At 42.5% G+C, this 19,721-nt stretch overlaps 1 protein-coding gene across 1 annotated transcript in view; it reads right to left on the bottom strand.

Moving 5' to 3' along the window:
• Positions 1–19,721, bottom strand: part of foxj3 (forkhead box J3) — an 84,056-nt gene that overhangs the window by 5,011 nt on the left and 59,324 nt on the right. Inside the window, exons 3-11 of the mRNA XM_028575742.1 lie at positions 15,937–16,011; positions 12,889–12,972; positions 11,276–11,377; positions 7,368–7,496; positions 5,589–5,763; positions 2,936–3,403; positions 2,259–2,360; positions 1,526–1,717; positions 10–102 (exon numbers count right to left, since the gene is read on the bottom strand). Coding sequence (XP_028431543.1) covers positions 10–102; positions 1,526–1,717; positions 2,259–2,360; positions 2,936–3,403; positions 5,589–5,763; positions 7,368–7,496; positions 11,276–11,377; positions 12,889–12,972; positions 15,937–16,011 — 1,420 coding nt within the window. The remainder of the gene's footprint in view (positions 1–9; positions 103–1,525; positions 1,718–2,258; positions 2,361–2,935; positions 3,404–5,588; positions 5,764–7,367; positions 7,497–11,275; positions 11,378–12,888; positions 12,973–15,936; positions 16,012–19,721) is intronic.

The raw sequence follows: 19,721 nt of genomic DNA, 5'->3' as shown, positions 1-19,721 counted from the left end.
TCATGTCACCTGTCATTGTAGGTCCTGCGTTGTGGGGCATGTGGGGATATCCTGGAGGACCCATCATGGACATGCTCTGTCTGGTGTCCATGTAGAGATTTCCTGAAGTGAGAATCAGAACAAAACTTTATTTAAAGCCTCTATTAAACATCTTAAGGTGCTCATATTATGCTTTTTGGCTTTCTCCCTTTCCTTAATTGTGTTATATATCTTGTTTTGTGCACATTACAGGTTTACAAAGTGAAAAAGCCCAAAGTCCACCCCAAAGGGACTTCACATCTCCAACAGAAAACAATGCTCAAAAACTGCTCCAAACAGCTGTTGTAGTCCAGCCTTTACTTCCGTAACAAACGTGCGTCGCTTTGTAACACACGTTATAATGCTCGCCTAGCTGCTAGCATGGCACGACCTCATACTCTGCTTCTGACTGGCTAGTAGTCCTTACCTAGCTACTGCACATGTGCGACTCCCAACAAAGATGGAATAGAAGTGTGATGTCTCACTCTGTAGCTAAAACAGAGAGCTCAACACACACACACAGGGTGAAAAGAGGAGTTGCAGCAACGTGCAGTACAACAAATATATGGTGTTTTTTGAAAATTAAACCAAGTAAACCTATTCTGATATACAATTATGATCCTGAAAATTTAAGTAATGTACTTGAGCAAAACTTGCTTTTAGGGGGAGGCCCTGCAGTGTAATTATGTACTGTGATGTACTGTCATTTTACAGGAGGATCTCCAACTTATGCCACATTTGAGCTAATACCCACAGGTGAAACATCATGGTCTATACTTTTATTTACACGGCTGGACATTTAGCTGTCAAAATCAGTGTTTGAACTGCTTTTAGCACTCAAAATACCTGTATTAAGTAATCTTTGTAACTTCATCATTTTGAGTAACATATCAACTCACAAGGTACGAAGAACAGGGGGTTAAAAAAAAAAAAAAAAAAAAAAAAAAGACTTAATTTAGCTACACAAAATGTGTTTATTCTTTTCAACATTCCTCTTATATTTAGTTTTTTTCCTTGTGTATGAATAAATAATTTGATTTCTTCAGGCTTCTCATTATGCAAATAAATCAGGGGACAGAAGTCATTGTTTGGATGAACTGGTCACAACTTGTAGACATAATGCAGCCGGTAACGAAGGGTTGCATGTAGACGTTTCATTTTAAGGGGTTATAAGCCAAAAAGGTTGGGAATCACTGTCATGAAGGGCAAGCAGAGCTCATCGTGTGCAAAAAAACTACAGACTGTTTGCCATTTCAGATAGATGAACTGTAAGTGAGATAAATTCATCAGACAAGTGGCTTGTGTATACATTTTTACTAACCTTTTATTCCCCTTACAGATAAACAGTCAGTAAGAGACACAGCTACTATCTCTATATGATGATATAAATATCACTTTAAAAAACACGCCCACCGGTCCTTGGAATGAGTCCAAACTACTCACCACAACTACACAAAGTCAATCAAAATATAAATAGGATTGTAGGGTTAAGGAGCGGGTGTTTAACCTGTGTTTAGGTGCTGGCTGGGTTTGTTGGGGAGCATGGAGCCATGACAAACAGGAGGCTGCACTGCCCCCTGTGGCTGGATTACACCGGTGCGGGCAAAAAACTGGTTGATGGATGAGCAGAGGTCGGCGATCTGGGTGGGTTCCAGGGACCAATTGTTCAACTCCGCTTGTCTCATACTCTCTCTCAATCCTTAGGAACATGAAACACAAATTTATAGACATAACAACCAGAGTTACTATCAGAGTGACAGTATCTGCCTGCACTAAAATGTCTTTGTGACAATGAAATGTATGAAACTGCACCAGCTGACTGTCCAAAGAATATACATTTATTAAATGAGAAACTAATTTACAAACGCGAAGCAAAAACTTTGGGTTGCAATATATATTCATTATGTCGGTAACCTTCGTAAGGTGATATTTAAAAAACATCCTACCTTGCAATCCTAGACTGTAATTGGATAAACTGACCTGCTGAGCTCTGTGTTTTGGTAATTAAACTTGAAGGCAGTGTTATTTAATTGAAGAGCTCAGTTTAATTAAACTCATAATCAACTCCACAGTGTCAACACTTTAGAACTCAATCAAAAGCTGGGGCAGTACTGTACGATCAGCTCCTGGCTTTAAATGTTTTGTTTCTTCTGTAAAAATCTTAAATCGGACAAATAAATCAAATACGTAACCAATATTTGGTAATGCAATAAGGTCTATTTGTAGTGTCCAAACCGCACCTTGGAAAGGTGAAAGGTCGACATCAGCCCAGTTATAGCTGCTAGCAATACGACAGCTTTCTTTCAGTGCATCCAGATTTGGGTACCAGTCAGACAGTAAACCTGCAACACACAGACAGCATACTATCTGTAACATTACAAGATAAGAGACTTAAAGGACACAGGTAATTTTGGTTCTAACACCAAGTTCACTCCTGGGACAAATACAGATTTAGTCCTAATCACATCATTTATGGACAACTGCACAATAATTGCTGCTGTTTTTGTTATATACTGTGGATTAGGCCATAAGGCCAATAAGGCCAGATGATGCATTTTCATATAGCTGTGCAGGCAGTTGTAGTGCCAAATGAATGAGAAGGTAGCACTAAATAGAACAGTTTATCAGGCTTTTAAACAGTTGAGCTCTGTGTTGTGGCCACTAGGAGGAGCCAGTCAACTCTATAAGAGCTGCTGAAGTCACTGGATGCAGCATTGCTTTGTTCTCACAACACCACAGATAATAAATCAGATGATGATTTACTGTTTAGCACCTATAACAATTTATAAATGCTTTATGACAACGGATACAAAACCATATTCAGCTGTGAACATGTCTTTGTTGACATGTGTCTGCGTGATGAACACGATGAGGAGAAAACAACACGGCGAAGACAACGACCGACAGAGGGTCTTACCTGGGTTGCAGGCCATCTGTTGCTGGGTAGGATGGGGCTGGTGGGAGAGGCTCTGATGCTGCTGTCCGTGTTGAGAAGGGTGCTGGTTGTGCTGCGTGTGTTGGGAGGGGTGTGGCGTGTGTTGCTGTGGGTGCTGGCCATGGGACGAGTGCTGCGATGGGTGCTGCCCGTGCTGGGAGTGCGCAGCGTGCTGGGGGTGCTGACTGTGTTGGCTGTGCTGGGCGTGTTGGCTGTGGGGTCCGCCGTGCTGCGGGAGGTGCTGTGCGTGGGGCGAGCCGTGGCCTGGGTGGGCTTGGGCAGGATGGGACAGGGGCACCTGGCCACTGTTGGCGGAGTGGCTGTTGGGGTGGCTGTTGGGTTGGTTGTTTGACATGCTGTTCTGAGTGCTAATGTTGCCACTGGGGGAGTGCTGATAGGAGCAGGAGGTGTGGGTCTGCTGGGAGGAATCTGACGGTATGCCCATCAGACCTGGGAAACAAAACACACAAACACAAAGCTTGTAATAGTGCTGAAACGAATAGTCCATAGCAAATTTGTCGATCGAAAGCAAATTATGTACATTATCAACAATGTTGATCATTGACAGTGCTGCAACTAACCATTCATTATTGATTCTTTGGCAATTATTTCCCCTATTAATTGATGTTTCTTTGTCTATAAAATGTCTGAAAATAATGAAAAATCACCATCACAGAACCCAAGGTAACATCTTGTTTTGTCTTACAAACAGTTAAAACCACCAAAATATTTAACTTAGCAAATTCTCACACTGAAGAAGCTGGAACATGCTAATAGCTTTGCGTTTTTGCATGAAAAATGGCTCAAACGGTTAATCAATTATGAAATTGTTACAGATAAATTTTTTGTAGATATACTAATCGTTTATCAAGGAAAATGACAACACTTGTCCAGCGTCTCAAGATTTACTGCTTTTCTCGGTTAATTCTCATTGTGAATTATACACTGCTTGTGACTACAGAAAAAGCAATTTGCAGACATCACCTTGGGCTCTGGGAATCACTGAATGTAGTAAGTAATTGACACATTAATTAATAATTAAAATATATTTAGTTGAAGCCCTGAAATGAAACTAATACTTCCAACACAAACGTCAGTCACATGGTTTCAGACTGAGGTGTGTTTGTATAATGCACTTCATCACTAACACACAGAGAGCCAGGGTCGTCACATGTATAAAAACAAAGAAATAGCTACTTACAATATCTCAACATCTTACTCTCTCAATAATGGGATCTGGGCCTCCCGTGTTTAAGTAGTTCTACACTTGAGACAGACCAGCTGCCATTTTGTTGTACCAGGGAATGACTCAGCATCAGTTGCGTCTCTGAGGTTCAAGAGCCCGAGCTGCTGTCGCCTCTCCTCTCCAGCTACATGGCTCTGGATTGTCTTTGACAAATTCATTGTGCTGCTGGACGGCTCTTTAACAGACATGACTGGAGCATGAACATCTGCACACCCAACTGCAATCATCTGAGTGGCAGGGAGTGGTCTTAAGAGGCCCTGTCCTTCACAGCTTTGGCACAGTAAACCTATTTCACTGGAGTGCTTTTAGAGCTGACTCTAGCCCTGCACCTCCACAATCGGCACGTAACACTCACTGCAGGGGTGACAAAGGTGCATCTCTTATCGGTGTAGAAAGCCCATTGTCCAACAAGGGAAATACAGAAAGCAATTAACGCGGCACCAGAATAATAATGCGAGCTCATTACCTATTATCAAAGCCAGTGAATTAGCTCACTGTCTACAGCGGCAGGGTGTGAAATCCTCTAGCTCGATTATTTACGCTTTTTAATTGCTAGAGCTTGTCTGACTAAGAGATTTCACTTTTATGCGCATAAAAAAGGTAACAACTTTGAACTAATGAAACATAGATGATAGATTAAAGGAGAGGAACTCTTTGAAAACATCAGCATGAAATGCATTTGATTTGTGAAAGTAGGTTATACACAGAAAGCACAGTCTACTTTGCTCATAACCCGCTTGTCAAGTGCTCTTTGTTTATCAGTCAATCAGATTACAAGCAAAAATGCATTTTGTTCTGCAGGGACTCACAGGCTTTTGGAAAGCTGTGCTCTATCCGCTACTATGTATTATATCATACAAATTCCCCGTCATTATGACAAATGAACCTCAAATCCAACAAATTTACTGAGGACTTGGGCTGTCTGCAACCTCCTCCACTCCTCTGATGAAACAGCCTACATGAGAACACTTCTAACATGACGAGACGCAGAAAACTTTTATGTAATTTGAAAGATACAAAACATGAGGGATGGTGTATCAATTCTGAATTAACCATTAAATGAATGTAGTAAGATTTCTTTACAACCTCTAATGAAATATTTAAGATATGAACTTTCAGACTATGCTTCTGAATATTAAATTAGGCCTTTTCCACATTGCTCTAGCAAAAGACCATGAGAATACTCAGTATAGATTTGCACTATAAGCAAGTCAGCCTGTTGAATACCTGCTCACTTCAGAGTAAACCTAATTAGTGCCTAAAGACTCTCTATAGCCCCAGCTGTTAAGAACAAACCAACATTAGGAAAATCGTTCTGATCGTTTCTTGATGAATGAAGCTTAGGTTCTTTATTAGATTTCCAATTGATGATCCCACGAGGCAACTCACCTTGTTGGCTGAAGGACTGCTCAAAAACAGACTTGTAAAGGCTGCGAAAGGAGGCACTGAGATCTTCAAATTCAGAGAACAGGAGCTGCTTGTCCCTGTCTGGCATGTTGTACTGGGACTGGGGGGGCTGCTGGAGGCTCATAGCCTGGGACACAGGCTCTGGGTGACTGGTCACCTGGAGAGAAAGAAAGCTAAAGGTTTACAAAAACAAAACGCTACATCGAGTGCAGAATTTGATTATGTTTAATGATGAACTTGCGATAGATTTTTGTGACAGTACACTGACTGGCTACAGTTCTGCTACATCTGCACAAGAGGCTACAGGGACTACTGATGCTAAGAGGGGTGGACTATAATGTTCAAAACATACACTTCAATAATATACATACTTTTCAAAAGATACCCACAATGCTCATCTGGTCATGGAGCCACATAAACAGAAAACCTCTAGAATATTTAATGCAAAATTTGTGGTTTATTTAAATGTACGCAGCAAACACACAAGTCAAATATGAGGATGGTTCATGTCTTCTGAGGAGCCACTGCAATAATGTTGTTTCTGTCTGAAGGGGTGTCAGTCACACAGCATGTAAAGAACAATCACACAGACCACAGTAATTTAGGTTAGTGCTTACCGCCTTGGCTCAATTAACATTAACAGACCAACTCGAATGGACACAAACCCAATACTCTGGTGGCCAAGCAAAATGTATTTAAAACAAAATCAATAGCAATACCTTGTACAAATAAGCAGCCATTTTACCCATGCATTTGTGTGGGCAGTCATGTTATGCACTGCCCCGAGGTGTGAGACAGCAAGCAGCGTTCCCTTCAGCAACGAGTTTGTCTACGAGATTCATCACAGCAAGGGCAGCGATGCAAAAACCATCGCTATTTCACAAGGAAACAGGACCTGACCTATGTCAACTGTGGGGCTAGCATTACAAGAAAGGTCACGTCCAATTTTTGATCATAACATCTTCCACTTCCAAGATGTGGGCAGGCTGCTGAAGTGCACAGCTCAAAGTCTGGCTTGGGTAAGAGCAAAGATGTGATAATAAAGCCACAGTGTTTACTGTGAGCTGCTGCTTTGGCTGTGAGAGAGAGAGAGCACATCCATCAGGCTGAGACGATCGATGCCCAGTGCCTGGAGCAGTGAGCACTCTAAGATGCAGGAGGACCACACCAAAGAGGGGGCATCTCTGGTGGGAGGACATCAGAGGAAGCGCTTTTCTTTGTCTGGCTTCCAGGAGCGTGCACATTTTTCTCTGTTTCCCTTAACCCCCTTCCTGATGTTGTACTCTAGCGCATGTCCACATTGAACCTCGGTCTATTGCTGTCTACTGCTGGCTCCTCTGAAGAGAGCCTCCTGGGGCTTTCTGATCAGATGAAATATGGGGTACAGTACACTTTTTAAGTCTGGCAGTGTTTTATTTCCATTCATTTAGTGATAGTGGCTCCCCACAGCTTGAAAAATGTGAATACAATGAGAATTTATCATTTGGCCTAAGCGCTTAGTGCTAAACAAATCATCAACTAAACCACATTTATATAAATATCTTTCTTACAAATTAAGCAAACTAAGAGACATTCATTAGCTGCAACATCGACAAGCAGAATTACCAGCATCCTTTAAAGAATAGCAAGGCAACATTATATTTGCGAAAAGGCGACCAAGATGCTACAGCAGGACCTTATTTGTTCTTTGTACCAATGCAAAATGTAGATTGACAAATGAATGAGACCTCTAAAAATGTGAAACATGGTCCTTTGTCTTACCGGTGTATAGCTGTGTACACTGCCCACACTGTTGAGATTGACGGAAGCCAGACTCTGATCAGACAGGCTGTTGTTAAGGCTGCTTCTTGGACTATCGCTCCCTTCCTGGTCTGTGTTGTACAACGCCACCTGAAACACATACATGTACATTATCTCATTTTCTCAAAGACACATTAATGTCATCTCCACTCTTGTTGATGGTAGAGCATGTCAGCATTCCTCTGAGATAATGTTGGTCTATACTGTAGTTAAACAATGTAATTTAGTATGGAAATGTAAAGCATGAGCACGTGTTTGCTGCATGCAATGACATGTCATAATAGCAGAGTACTTGGTTTTCACTTATTTTTTAAGTGTGTGTAGGAGACACAGGGTGCTGCTGAACACCCACCAAAGTCACTAAGGGGTTCAAGCTGAACGTGTGAAGAGGACTGGAGACAGCTGAGACATTCCTATCACTAAAGGTCACACTACTGGCGATGTCAGCCACATCTGCTCACCGAGCGCAAATCCGTTTGGGACAACTCACAAAAGGATTTCAGTGCAGCCGAGACACTGACCTTTCAATATAGCAGCAAAACTAGCCGAAGCACTTCAGGACGACATTCTTAATTATCGTCTAACAAGGTTTAGCCTTCCCACCCTTCCCAAATAAAGTGCGCCGTCAGACAATTAAGACAATAGTAAGAAGAACGATCCAGATAATGAATTATAATGATACCCACAGAGAATGGTCCATGTGTTGAGTTTTGCATTGTGAAAAAGGAATGGCAGCAATGCAACGATGGTGTCGCAGTGGAAGAGGGCCTGGCATTCGAAGATCAGTGTGTGTGCATGCGTTTGTGTGTGTCAGTCCATGACTGAGTGCAGCATGGTGGCTTCTGCTCATCACTGTGAGTGGAACAGAGTGGGCTCTGTGCTCAGCACAATGAGACAGCAGTGGCAGCAGCCTTCAGGCAGGCCGATTGGCCGAGCCCTGCCCAGCACCCTGCGTCTCAGTAACAGCAGTGGACTGAAGGCTCTTGTGCTTCTGCTGAGGCACAGCGAGCTACCACAAAGGCCACAAGAAGGCAAGGAAGCCCAGGCAGCTCTGACTGCCTTCTCTGCTCTGACATGCTGGTAAGACTCCAGGACACACACATGCATAGTGAGAGCGTCCGATCATATTAAGCTTTTAATATGGAGCTTGGCTCCTGAGCTAGTAGAACGAGATAGAAATACTGCAATAAAAAAAAAAAAAAAAAGCTCGGCGCAAATGCTGAATCCAGGCAACACTGTACAAGGAAGAGGGGTGAGGCTGAAGGAGAAGAGAATAGGGGGGTAGTAAGAGAGCTCATTAGGCAACTCTAGCCTTCCTCCACTCAGTGTGGGCTTGGCTCCAGTGTTCATTAGCATGAAGGGGAACTCAATGAGCAGCTAAGACTGAAGGCTTAAGCACGTCTACAAAATCAGCCCGACAATGCTAATCAAAAACAGCGCGCCACAGAAATATAAATGTTTTGTGTAATGAAGTCATAAAACAGGCTTTTAGCCTTAAGTCTCTCACCGCAATCTATTTTTACTGTACTTACCAATAAAGTGTGATGATTTCAAAACCTCACTGCTCTGTGGTTTACGCAGACCCGAGTCCCACCCGAGTGAAGACACCCACTCAAGCAAGCACGGTCACAGATGAACACCCAGTCACATCTCACCCAAATACGTAGAAGCAAACACAAACTTATGACACACACACACACACACACACACACACACACACACACACACACACACACACACACACACACACACACACACACACACACACACACACACACACACACACACACACACACACACACACACACACACACACACACACACACACACACACAGGCATGCTCATACAGGCAGAAGCTGCTTCACAGTAAATACTATGTACAGGCAAGCGAATCAGAGTTCTATTCTTAGCAGTGAATTAAGTAAAAAGCCAGAGGTGTCTTTTACATGGGAGCATAATCTGGAGCATGAGACATGGATTATGAAATCAAAGCAAGATTGGCCCAGGTGTCTCCAACAATGCCAGCTAGTGTTCAGTACAATCCCTGCATGCAGGATTGAACAGACAGGAAGAGGAAGAGAGAAGACTATTCATCAGCAAACACACTTCCAACAATCCCCTTTCCCTTCATGATCACACTTCAGTGCCAGAGTTTCATCACATTGACGCCAATGTTTAAGGCCGCCTAAGAACACAACCTTTAGGGGATGGGAGGGAAAAATCTGAGTCTACGTGAGAAAGGCACACACAAAAAAAAAGGGGGGGGGGCAATCTTGTGAGGAATGTCCAACAGAAGAGAAAGAAAAAGATTCCTGCTGGTTCAGTAATTGTCCTGCCAGCGTCTCCCATTGGTCTATCTGAGAAGGCGGGAATGATGGAGAGAGACTGGAATAGAACGGGAGAGAGAAAACCAGAGAGGGAATTCCTGTGGCTTGGCACATTGCACCGAAAGAGGCGTGGCCTGTCGTGTGTTTACAGTGTAAGTCAGTGAGAAACAAGGTCTCTCCGAGGAGTTAGGGCCTCAGATCTGTTGCTATTCCACTTTGTTTTCTGTTCACTTCACCTCTATAACAGTTTTTGTCACAATCAAGTGAACAAAAAGAGACAAATCAAAACTTCTTTTCATCAGCTCTTGGAATAACACAGCAGACGTGTTTTCTGCTTGTTGCTTTTCTGAGTTATTTGACTGGAGGTATTTGATGGCAGGTGTCCAACCTCTAAGCTGTCAGCTCTCTACATTAGGGGCCTCATTATGCAGTCACCGCTGGTGGAGACTGGTGCTGTGGCAAGTGCTGTTTGTAGCAATCACGGAGGAAAAAGGGGTCATCTTTCACCCCACTTAGGCCCATGAATCTGTCTGCTACAGCAACATGACAAACTGCATGTTCTCTATAGAAACAGCCCCAAGCTAATCGCCACTGACATACTCGTCAAAACAAACTCTGTAACATACTCTACATACATGTACACACAAGTTATAACACACACCGACATATGCTCAGACTTTCGAGCCTCCCTCACACACACACACACACACACACACACACACACACACACACACACACACACACACACACACACACACACACACACACACACACCTTTTATGTGAACACTACTGTTCACATTAAACAGTTTTTTGTAATGCTTGCAGCAAATGAATAAGCGACTCTTGTAGGCTTTTTAAAAGTACACCTGAGAGCTGGGCCCAGAGGATGAGAGCTTAAGGTTAAAAAGCCTATTTAAATTTCAGAGTGAGCGAGACACTCACAGCTAACAGCTAGCAATCCCTGTAGCTTTGCTCTGTGATGTACAAGTGGTTCCTAGCTTTTACACATATTTATAAAAAAAAAAAAAAAAAAAAAAAAAAAAAGCTATAGAGAGCAGAAGAAACCAGCAGCAGGGGTGGTCACCTGTAGTGTGGCAGCGTAATGTGGTAACAGAGTGAGAAACAAGACTCTGGGTGTCAACCTCCGCTACAGGTGCAAATACAGAAACCCTATGCAGCGTTTGGTGTATCCTATTGCACGTATGCACGGGACTGTGTAAGGTCTATCAGGTTGCAAAGTGCTACGTATCAGTGTGAGCATCATATTTCTGTGCTGAAGATAACAAGAGCCTGCTGCCTGTTGTTGTAAGAAAAAGGTGCTGCAGTGCAGATAGTTGTGTATTTTGGTGTGGGTTGCATTGCGGAGAAGCTTTAGGCATAGGAGCGTGTGCTTGTGTGTGTGTATCTCCCCTCCACTAGAGTGCTCCTCTCTCTGTGGGGAATAGTGCTGTAGGTGGTTGGAGAAGTGGGTGGGGTCAGGGTGCAGCCGTGTAGCCAGGTGTGTGTTGGAGCTGGAGGCTGGATGGCTGGCTGTAGTACCTTGTTAGTCACAGTGTTGATTGCCAGTGTTGGAGAGGCACTTCCAGAGATCATACACTCCATCCCCAAAGACTCCGACTCCAGGCTGTACGGCGTAGAAGCCTGTGGGGGTTGGGGGCGGGCAGACAAAAAAATAATAATAAAAATTCAACACTATCTAATTATCAAACAAATGAGATCCCACTGCAGATTGCAAGGAGATACCTGTATTATATTTGTGACAAATCCTCTGCTCAGACCAGATATATATATATATATATATATATCTCTATCTGAACAATGCAAAAGAATAAACCAGAACTATTGTCATTTGACAGAGCAACACCTTTATTTAGGTCACATTTGAACTGTGCTTTCTGAGCCCCCCCCCCCACATCACAACCCTCATCTCCCACCTAAACACGCATACAGTATAAGCACATGCACACAGGCAGGCAGGCAGGCACGCACGCACGCACGCACGCGTCTTGCTGTATAGGCGCACTGTTGTGAGAGATAACTCTGCCATGCCTGTCTCACAAAACTGCTTACTGTAAGAGGATTGGCTGCCAACAATACCATTTTTAATTCATGATAAACATAAATGAGATTTCACAAACTCTCAATTTCAATGTCTGAGACTCTTAATGGAATGCCTTGTAGGCAGACAGTGTCTAGGGGAGGGGGGGGGGTGGAAGGGTGAGCACAGCGCATGTGTCCTACAGAAAACACACTCTTCACTTGGTACGTTCTTTTGTGTCATGCTCAAATGAACAGAGCTGCATCAGGAGAGCTTTAGTAGAAACTGTTGGCAGAGCTGCATATTAAAAACAATGTTTTTTCCGGTACCTTTACATTTGTTGTGTAAATAAAACCTCACACCAGCAAAGGGACGCCGTTTGTGAATGAATTTGAGAGTATTTTGATGCTGCAGGGTGACTACATGAAGAGCATGTTAAGTTGTATGTAGTCTCTGTGCTTGTGTGGTAGAGACAATGGCTTGAGTTAGCATATGCGTCTCGCCAGACTAACAGGATCCTCCCTTCCTCAAAGCCTCTGGTCAGACACATTGTGGGGAAGAAGTAGACAAGAGCTCTCTGTGTCAGGATGCCCCAGGGCCAGGTCAATCTGAGTAGCTCACTAAAACCTGTGCAGCTGTACGTAATGCTGGACGAAACTCATCCATAATTAAAGACAAAAGCTCCCGCTCAGAATAGCCGGCGCACACAGCTCTGCATTAATTGATGTTTGTTAAAAAAAGTGAGTGCAGAATGTAATGTATGTAATGGCTGCCTCGGGCATAGTTTATTAATAAGGACCCCACTTCATGACAGGCTAGCGAAGCAGCTTGGAGAGGCAGTTACATAAAGTCTGGATATGAACTCCTACTGAGTCTGTGTGTGTGTATATGTATGTGTGTGTGTGTGTGTGTGTGTGTGTGTGTGTGTGTGTGGGGTAGAGAAAGTGTGGGAGAGAAAGGAGGGCTAAAGGAAAGGAAAACTAAGGCAGAAGTAGAGACACAGAGGCAAAGATGAATATTGAACCAAGTAGAGATGGAGGCAGAAGCAGAGGAACATATGCATATGTACAGAAATTTGTTTTCTTGGGACTATGCAGAGTGTCATCAGACTCACCCGCTCTCCAGACCGCGGCCTCTTCTTTGGCCGTGTAGGCAAGGCATCCTCCTTTGGGTTGGTGTCGATGGCCCAATAAGAGCCCTGCAGACAGAAGAAAGACCTGTGAGCTGATATAACATATTGCTTTTTTAATGTGACATCCCTATGATGTATGTATGCACTGGACTGAGACATTTCCTCTCTGACATGACAGCATAGAAGCATCAGATCTTTCTTTGGTATAACCTTATTTAGAAATCGGAGGCCTCATCTGTTCTGCTAAAGTCTGTCCTATCAGCCCAAGCCTTTAGTTGGTAGTTGATAGCTGGGAGTGTGTGCCGCGTGTGGGTGGGCTTTGTTAGTAAGAAAGGCTTGGCTTTTCCTCCTCTGCGGCTGCTTCTCAATGAGAGGCTGGTGAGGGCAGCTGGTGGTGGTGAAATGCTAAGCCTTTTCTGAAGCTGTACTTCCTCAGCCTCAGGTACTGAGTCAGAGCACTGTTGCCAAGGATGAAGGCTCCACAGTCTCAGACCATGAATCGAGGCAGCACTAGCCCTGCCGTGTTGCTTTCTTCTAAGGTCTGAGCAAGGCTAATGAAGGAGAGGGCTGACTCTGGGGCTGCAGCTTGCAATTCCACAACCAGGCTGCATTATTTACTTTGCATTCGGCCCCATTTAATTTATTTTTCAATGGTTTTCCTTTTCGAAGCCAACAGAAACGCTGCTCACAGTACAGATTTTTTAACCCCAAGGCCCAGCAAGTCCTGAATTTATTTTTTGTATTTCATATGACCCCTGATAAAATCTCAATTGTCTAAAGAAAGTGAGATCAGGATCTTTAAAATGACTTCCCTTGCAGAGACAATAATTGCTATTTCCATGAGAAAATCTCTGAACAACAGGAGAGGCTATAGAACAAGCTGTATCTCAAGTATCTATACAATAACCATTGCATAATGGCCTGTTCTTTTTAAAGCCAACAAGTTGTTTTTTTTACAGCTTGCATACACCACTGCTGCAGTTGTTAAAATGAAAAGCCAGGGTTGGCCTATATTTGTCAGGGGGTTAAAATTATAAGCTTTAATATGTGTGAGGCTTTGGGGTCAATTAACATTTTCCTCAGAGGGAAGAATAATTCACAGCACAATCAACCAAAGATAAAGAAACATCTCATATTGATGTAGGCTACAGGCTAAAATGCAGCAGGAACCTCATTACCCACCCCATGTTTTTACAAGAAGCTTAACTGAAGAACGTATGTAAAGGTGAGAAAAGGTATCTCTATGTGTTAAGATGCAGGGGTTAAATGCAGGGGTACAGATTCAGATGTTTCAAAATTAGGAGCCACAGAAACAAAGCAAGGCTTGGTGGCAATTCTTTTAATTAGGGGGGAAGAAAACATTAAGTCAACCCTCATGGGAGAGGAGTTTCTGCATTTCCCTACACCCACCCCAAGAGAGATGGCAGGAAAACATATAAAGACTCAGTAAATTATTCACAACTATTTTGCAATATACTGTAGAAATGCCTAGCAAAGTGTGCCGGTGGAGTCTGGGGCAAAGCCACAATATGCTCTGCAGCCATAAAACAAAGGATGCTGTAAAGATGGTTTATAAAAAATAAAAATAAAAAAAAAGATCCTGATAAGAGATGTACTCTACCTGCTCTCTTCCCGTAAATGATGCCGCTCATTTTCATACATCAACATACATTTTGTCATCTAGTTCCCCTTTTGTGTGTAAACATAGGAAGGACAAACACAACAAGTATACTGGTTATCCTGGCAACTCCAGACTGAGTTATGAGACCAATTAATTTAAGGATTTTTAACGGTAGCCTTCAGAGGCTGCATTTCTACCTTCAAGGTAGACAGGGTGTGTATGTACAATACCAACTGTCATCTCTAACACAATCTCAGAGAGAGAGAGAGAGAGCGAGAGAGTCAGGCAGAGAGCGACATGACTCTCCTATCTCATCCAACCAGCAGTTCTCATATTCCTGCCACATTACAATATTGATGCAACATATCAAGAGCGGCTAGCGCCTCTTTGAAGTTGTCTTCGGGGGGGGAAGGGAGTGAGGAAAATTCCAAATTAAACATTAAGGATGCGAGCATGTTGGCCATGCATTTGGAATGGGATCCATACAGCAATAGATTATTTTGTATTTAGTGGAGCAGCTCCCAGGAGTGTCAATATCAGAGGATTACAGCAAAACATGAAATTAGCATTCAGTCCCCATCCTCTACACAGCTAGGCGTAGCTCTTCATGCATGTGTTGTTGTGTACGTGCGTGCCTGTGTGTAATTATTTGTGTGGTTCCCTAAGCATATGTAGCGTATGCTCTGACAGTGCTGGGATGAAATCTGGGTTAGGCTACATATGGTTAGACCTATGCACGCCATCAGATTAATAGGCCTATAGGCTTCTTCATCATGAACTACTCAGTGGACCAGGGTACACTACTTATAAGGTTGTCGCTACAGATAGTGATGTAAATCGGGCTGAAAAAGCAACTTTTGGTGGTCCTACTGAGATTCAAATGTCAAATTAACATGTTGGACTATATGTCCTTTAACAGACAAGAAAAAAGGGAGCTGAGCAGAGAGCAAATAAGGTCAGATTTTTTCCTGAGTAGGTTAAAGTTCACCTTAAATAAATACTTCAGGGATGCAATATTCTGGAAATGACCTGACTTCCACCCTGTTACGGCCCCATCTCTACCAGTCTTTGACTTCTTTTTTTTTCCCATCACCAACATCTGCTGTCTGTGCTGGTCCAACAAACTAGTCTCCCCTTACATTTGAAATGCAATTCTGTGGGGGTGGGACAGTCATAATAGATTACAAGCATACCATGCATTTCCAGACTGTCAGAGTCCTGGCAGCCATTCAAAAGGTAACATTTTTCTACCAGAGATATCATGATACACACCAAAATAAATGTAACAGTGGATTCTGTCAGCTGACAAACTAAACTAAACATATTTTTCTATTTGTAGTTTTTTTTTCTCTTCATAATTACATATATTCTTCTGAGTTTACAATCAAATTCATGTTTAAAAGTCTCACCTTTCCTGGGTCATCTTTGGAGCGAGGCACTTTGAGAAAACACTTGTTCAATGACAGATTGTGCCGTATTGAGTTCTGTGGGGGAGAACAGACAGAAAGAGAAAGGTGGCGAGGTGAGTTAACACATATCAAAAATCAGATTACACAAACAAGTCTGTAGTACTTGAGTGTGGAGAACATCGCTGCCAGCAGCAACAAGGGTAAACAACTTGTTGGCATGTATCATTTAGGTTCAGTCGGAGCTCCTGTCATCGAGGTCAGCTCGTTACAGTGGCGTGAGATCTGGCCTGCAACTGTGTCCAGATTTCACTTCTCACACATATACACAGGAGCTCAATCTGTGTACAAAGCCACCAGGAAGCAATATCTTTCATCAATGTCCAACAAACTGCATTCTGGTTGCACAACATATCAAGTTCCTTAGGTGCCAAAAATAGGAGCCAGAAGAAATCCCACACTGGGATGGTTGCTGATACCAGGGACTGATATTAATTAATGCTCCAGCGAGCTCCTGTGTGGGCAGGAAATAAATTATGTAGATCATTCTGAAAGTTAACTCATTATAGTGTTACAAGTTACTCCACAGCAGTGAAGAGGGAGGTTCATCCAGCTGCCTGATTGGGGAGGCGAGGTGGGCTGAAGTAGCCACAAGGGCTGGAGAGCGATGCTCCAGGTCTGGGTTAACCAGCTACAGCAAGGCCCTCAGGACCAGCTGGAGGCAGGCCAGCTGAGGGCTTACAAAAACCAATGGATGCACACGTTTCTCCACTCCACTTTATGGAGTGGTATTGACAGATGGCCGCACTAAAAAGCTGTAGGATTCTCTGATGAGTTTAACGGATGCAGAAGATAAGTAGAGAGGCACAGAGAGAGAGACCCCCAAGTACAAAAAAATGGGAGCTGCTTATTCAACAGTATAAGCAATTATACCACAGGAGGGATGATAATGGCAGCCTCGTTGTAATGCTGTCAATCTCTCTGGTTAAATCACTTTGAAATGCCAATGCAATCCAAAAGTAGTCTAACACCGTTCTCCAACAGATAATATAGAGGGGAAAACTGGCGCCATAGTAAAAAAAAAATCCTGTTTCTTGTGCCAGAAGGGAACATTTTCTGAATGTGAAACTCAACTCAAACTCTATCTTTTGAGAATCAAACAATCCTCCTCGTAGGCTTGAAAGAAGGTTGCACAAAGTATGCAGTATGATTTTTCACAAAGAATTCATGTTACACAAACGGATGCCCCAAAATCTGTTCACAACATTGGCTCTCTGTTGCAGCTCGCATCAAGTTCAAGTTTTAAGACTCTGGGGCTAGCCTGCAGAGCAGCGAAGGGAACTGGTCCTTCAAACAATGGCCAAGCCCTGCACTCACAGCCCTTATTCTACTGCAGGCTGAAAACCCAACTTTTCAGACTACACCTTGGCACACTGGCTAGCACTCACTTATTGTCCTAAGTACCTGTACTGTAGCACTGAACATGCATTTAGTTTGTTTAATAGTAGGGGTGGGAATCACCAGAGGCCTCACGATACGATATCACCACAATACTTATGTCACGATATGATATTATTGCGATTTTAAACATATTGCAATATCCTGCAATATATTGCAATTTATTACCTTTTTTCCCCAACTTCAAATTTTTCCCAGTTTCAAATTATGTACCCAAAAGAAAACATCTGTTTTATCTAAAAAGATACATTTCTCTCTTTGTTCATCTCACTTCAATTTTATTGATGCAAAATGGGATTGTCAAGCAGACAAACGGACCAACATATATAATAAAAGATCAATACTTGGCGTTTGTGTATCGATACAGTATTGCCACGGAAAATATTGCAATACTGTACTGTTTTTTCCCCCACCCCTATTTAATAGGGTTGCATTTAAAATGTTTATAATTATAATTTATAATTATTTCACTATAGTAAGTTTTGTCTTCAAGCTTTTTAGGCGTTATCTATAGTAATAATAAAGTTCCAAGATGATGTGAAATTGAATAGTGTTAAGTCAAAAAGTCTTCAAATGTTCTTGGGGGAGCGTAAGTAGCTTTTCTTTCTGTGTGTTTGTAACATGCTGAGCATGAGAATGGGCAGCAGAGAAGTGGATTATACTGTAGGACATTTTGACACTTTTTGTCTCACTACCATTGTAATCCAGTATAAATGACACAGATTCAAGATAACCATAGCATCGGTTTGATACTCAAAAGATTTTTGGGTGGAGTACCCACACACCTGAACTTTGGAAATTGAATCCATACAGACAACGACAACAGCACAAAATATAATAGACAGGGGTAATAAGAGACACATATTCTTACAAATCGTGTACAAGCAAGCTGTTGTACGCCTACACACAAGATTGTCAGGAATAAAAATAAAATTGACACAAAACAGAAGATTCTCACATTTAAAATGTGTGTAGTCTATCTTACCAGCAATTGTTTTTATTATCAATAAATCTGTCAATTATTTTTCGATTAACTGATTAATCGTTTAGTCTACGACATGTCAAAAGAGGGAAATATTGCCCATCACAAGTTCGGAGAGCACGTTATGTGAACTAGAGATATTCAATTCAAAACTATTAAAGAGCTAGCTAATCTTCAAATTCATCTTTGCTTGAAAATGCAATTATGATTGGATTATAAATAAATCTATTTTCTGTTGATTGACTAATTGATTCATTGACCAATTGTTTTAGCTCTAGTTTTACTTTATTTTAAGTTTTACAACGGCCACACAAAACATTATCTACCATTACAGCCTCGGTTACATACCAGAATACATTTATGGAAAGGTCTCAAACCACAATATATTTTGGTAACACTGCTATCGGATCTTCAAAACTAGATATGGAAGCACTCAGGCTTGTACTGCGATCAGAACTTTATGTGGTCTGAATGTAATCCAGCCACATGATAAAACCACTTTCCCTCCAAGTAAGAATGTGCAATGCTGTGACGCAGAAAACGCTAATCTTTAGCATCACATCTGAAAAAGTCACATAGACCTGACACATAAATCTAAATGCTATAAGACAGGCAAAGTAATGGTGATCTGGTGGCCCTTGGAGTAACGGACCTTCTGATGGACCCCAACGTTGAGTACACATAGACATGACTAAAGATCCTGCCCACTCTGCCCGCTCACAGATGCTCTTCCTCATCCTAAGCCGAGCCTGACTCCTTTACACAGAACGCAGTGACGGCACCATAACACAGGCCTTGTGCTTTTAGCCACACTCTGTCCCTTGCCTTAGTTTGTCACAGTTCAACTTTACATGTAGTTCAGTTGAATAAAACAATGTGAACGCAGAATGTAATCATGCATAAGCGGCTGGTGACAAACAGACAGGAGGCTCTCAATTTAGCTAGCTACTATGCTACTTTAAAACCCTGAGACATGTCCGACAGGGTTGTGTCTGAGCGGGAGGGTCTGTGATGTAAGCTGTACAATGCCATGCACACTTAAGTACTTAAAACCATTTTCCCTTCACAGTCTCTAAGTGTGTGCCACTTGATGCCAAGCGGCCAGAAGCAGCTGAACTTGCACAGAGAGGTGGCTCTATCCATTAAGGACCTTCTGCTGGGCCTAAATCATTGATACAGTCAAGCAGCCAAGGCCTGCCGCTACATTAGAAGTTTACTTTTTAATGAACTCTGCCTGCCTGCTTTTTTCTACTCCTGACAGGCCCTCTGCCCGCAACATCCCATATTGTGTCAGACAAACTTTTTCCACTGCTTTAGACACATTTGTAGTGTGAAACTAGCAGGCTGT

Source organism: Perca flavescens, chromosome 4 (genome assembly GCF_004354835.1).
Source record: "Perca flavescens isolate YP-PL-M2 chromosome 4, PFLA_1.0, whole genome shotgun sequence".
Classification (NCBI taxonomy): domain Eukaryota; kingdom Metazoa; phylum Chordata; class Actinopteri; order Perciformes; family Percidae; genus Perca; species Perca flavescens.
The sequence above is the reverse complement of the archived record's forward strand: the minus strand, read 5'-3'. Positions and strand labels throughout refer to the sequence as shown.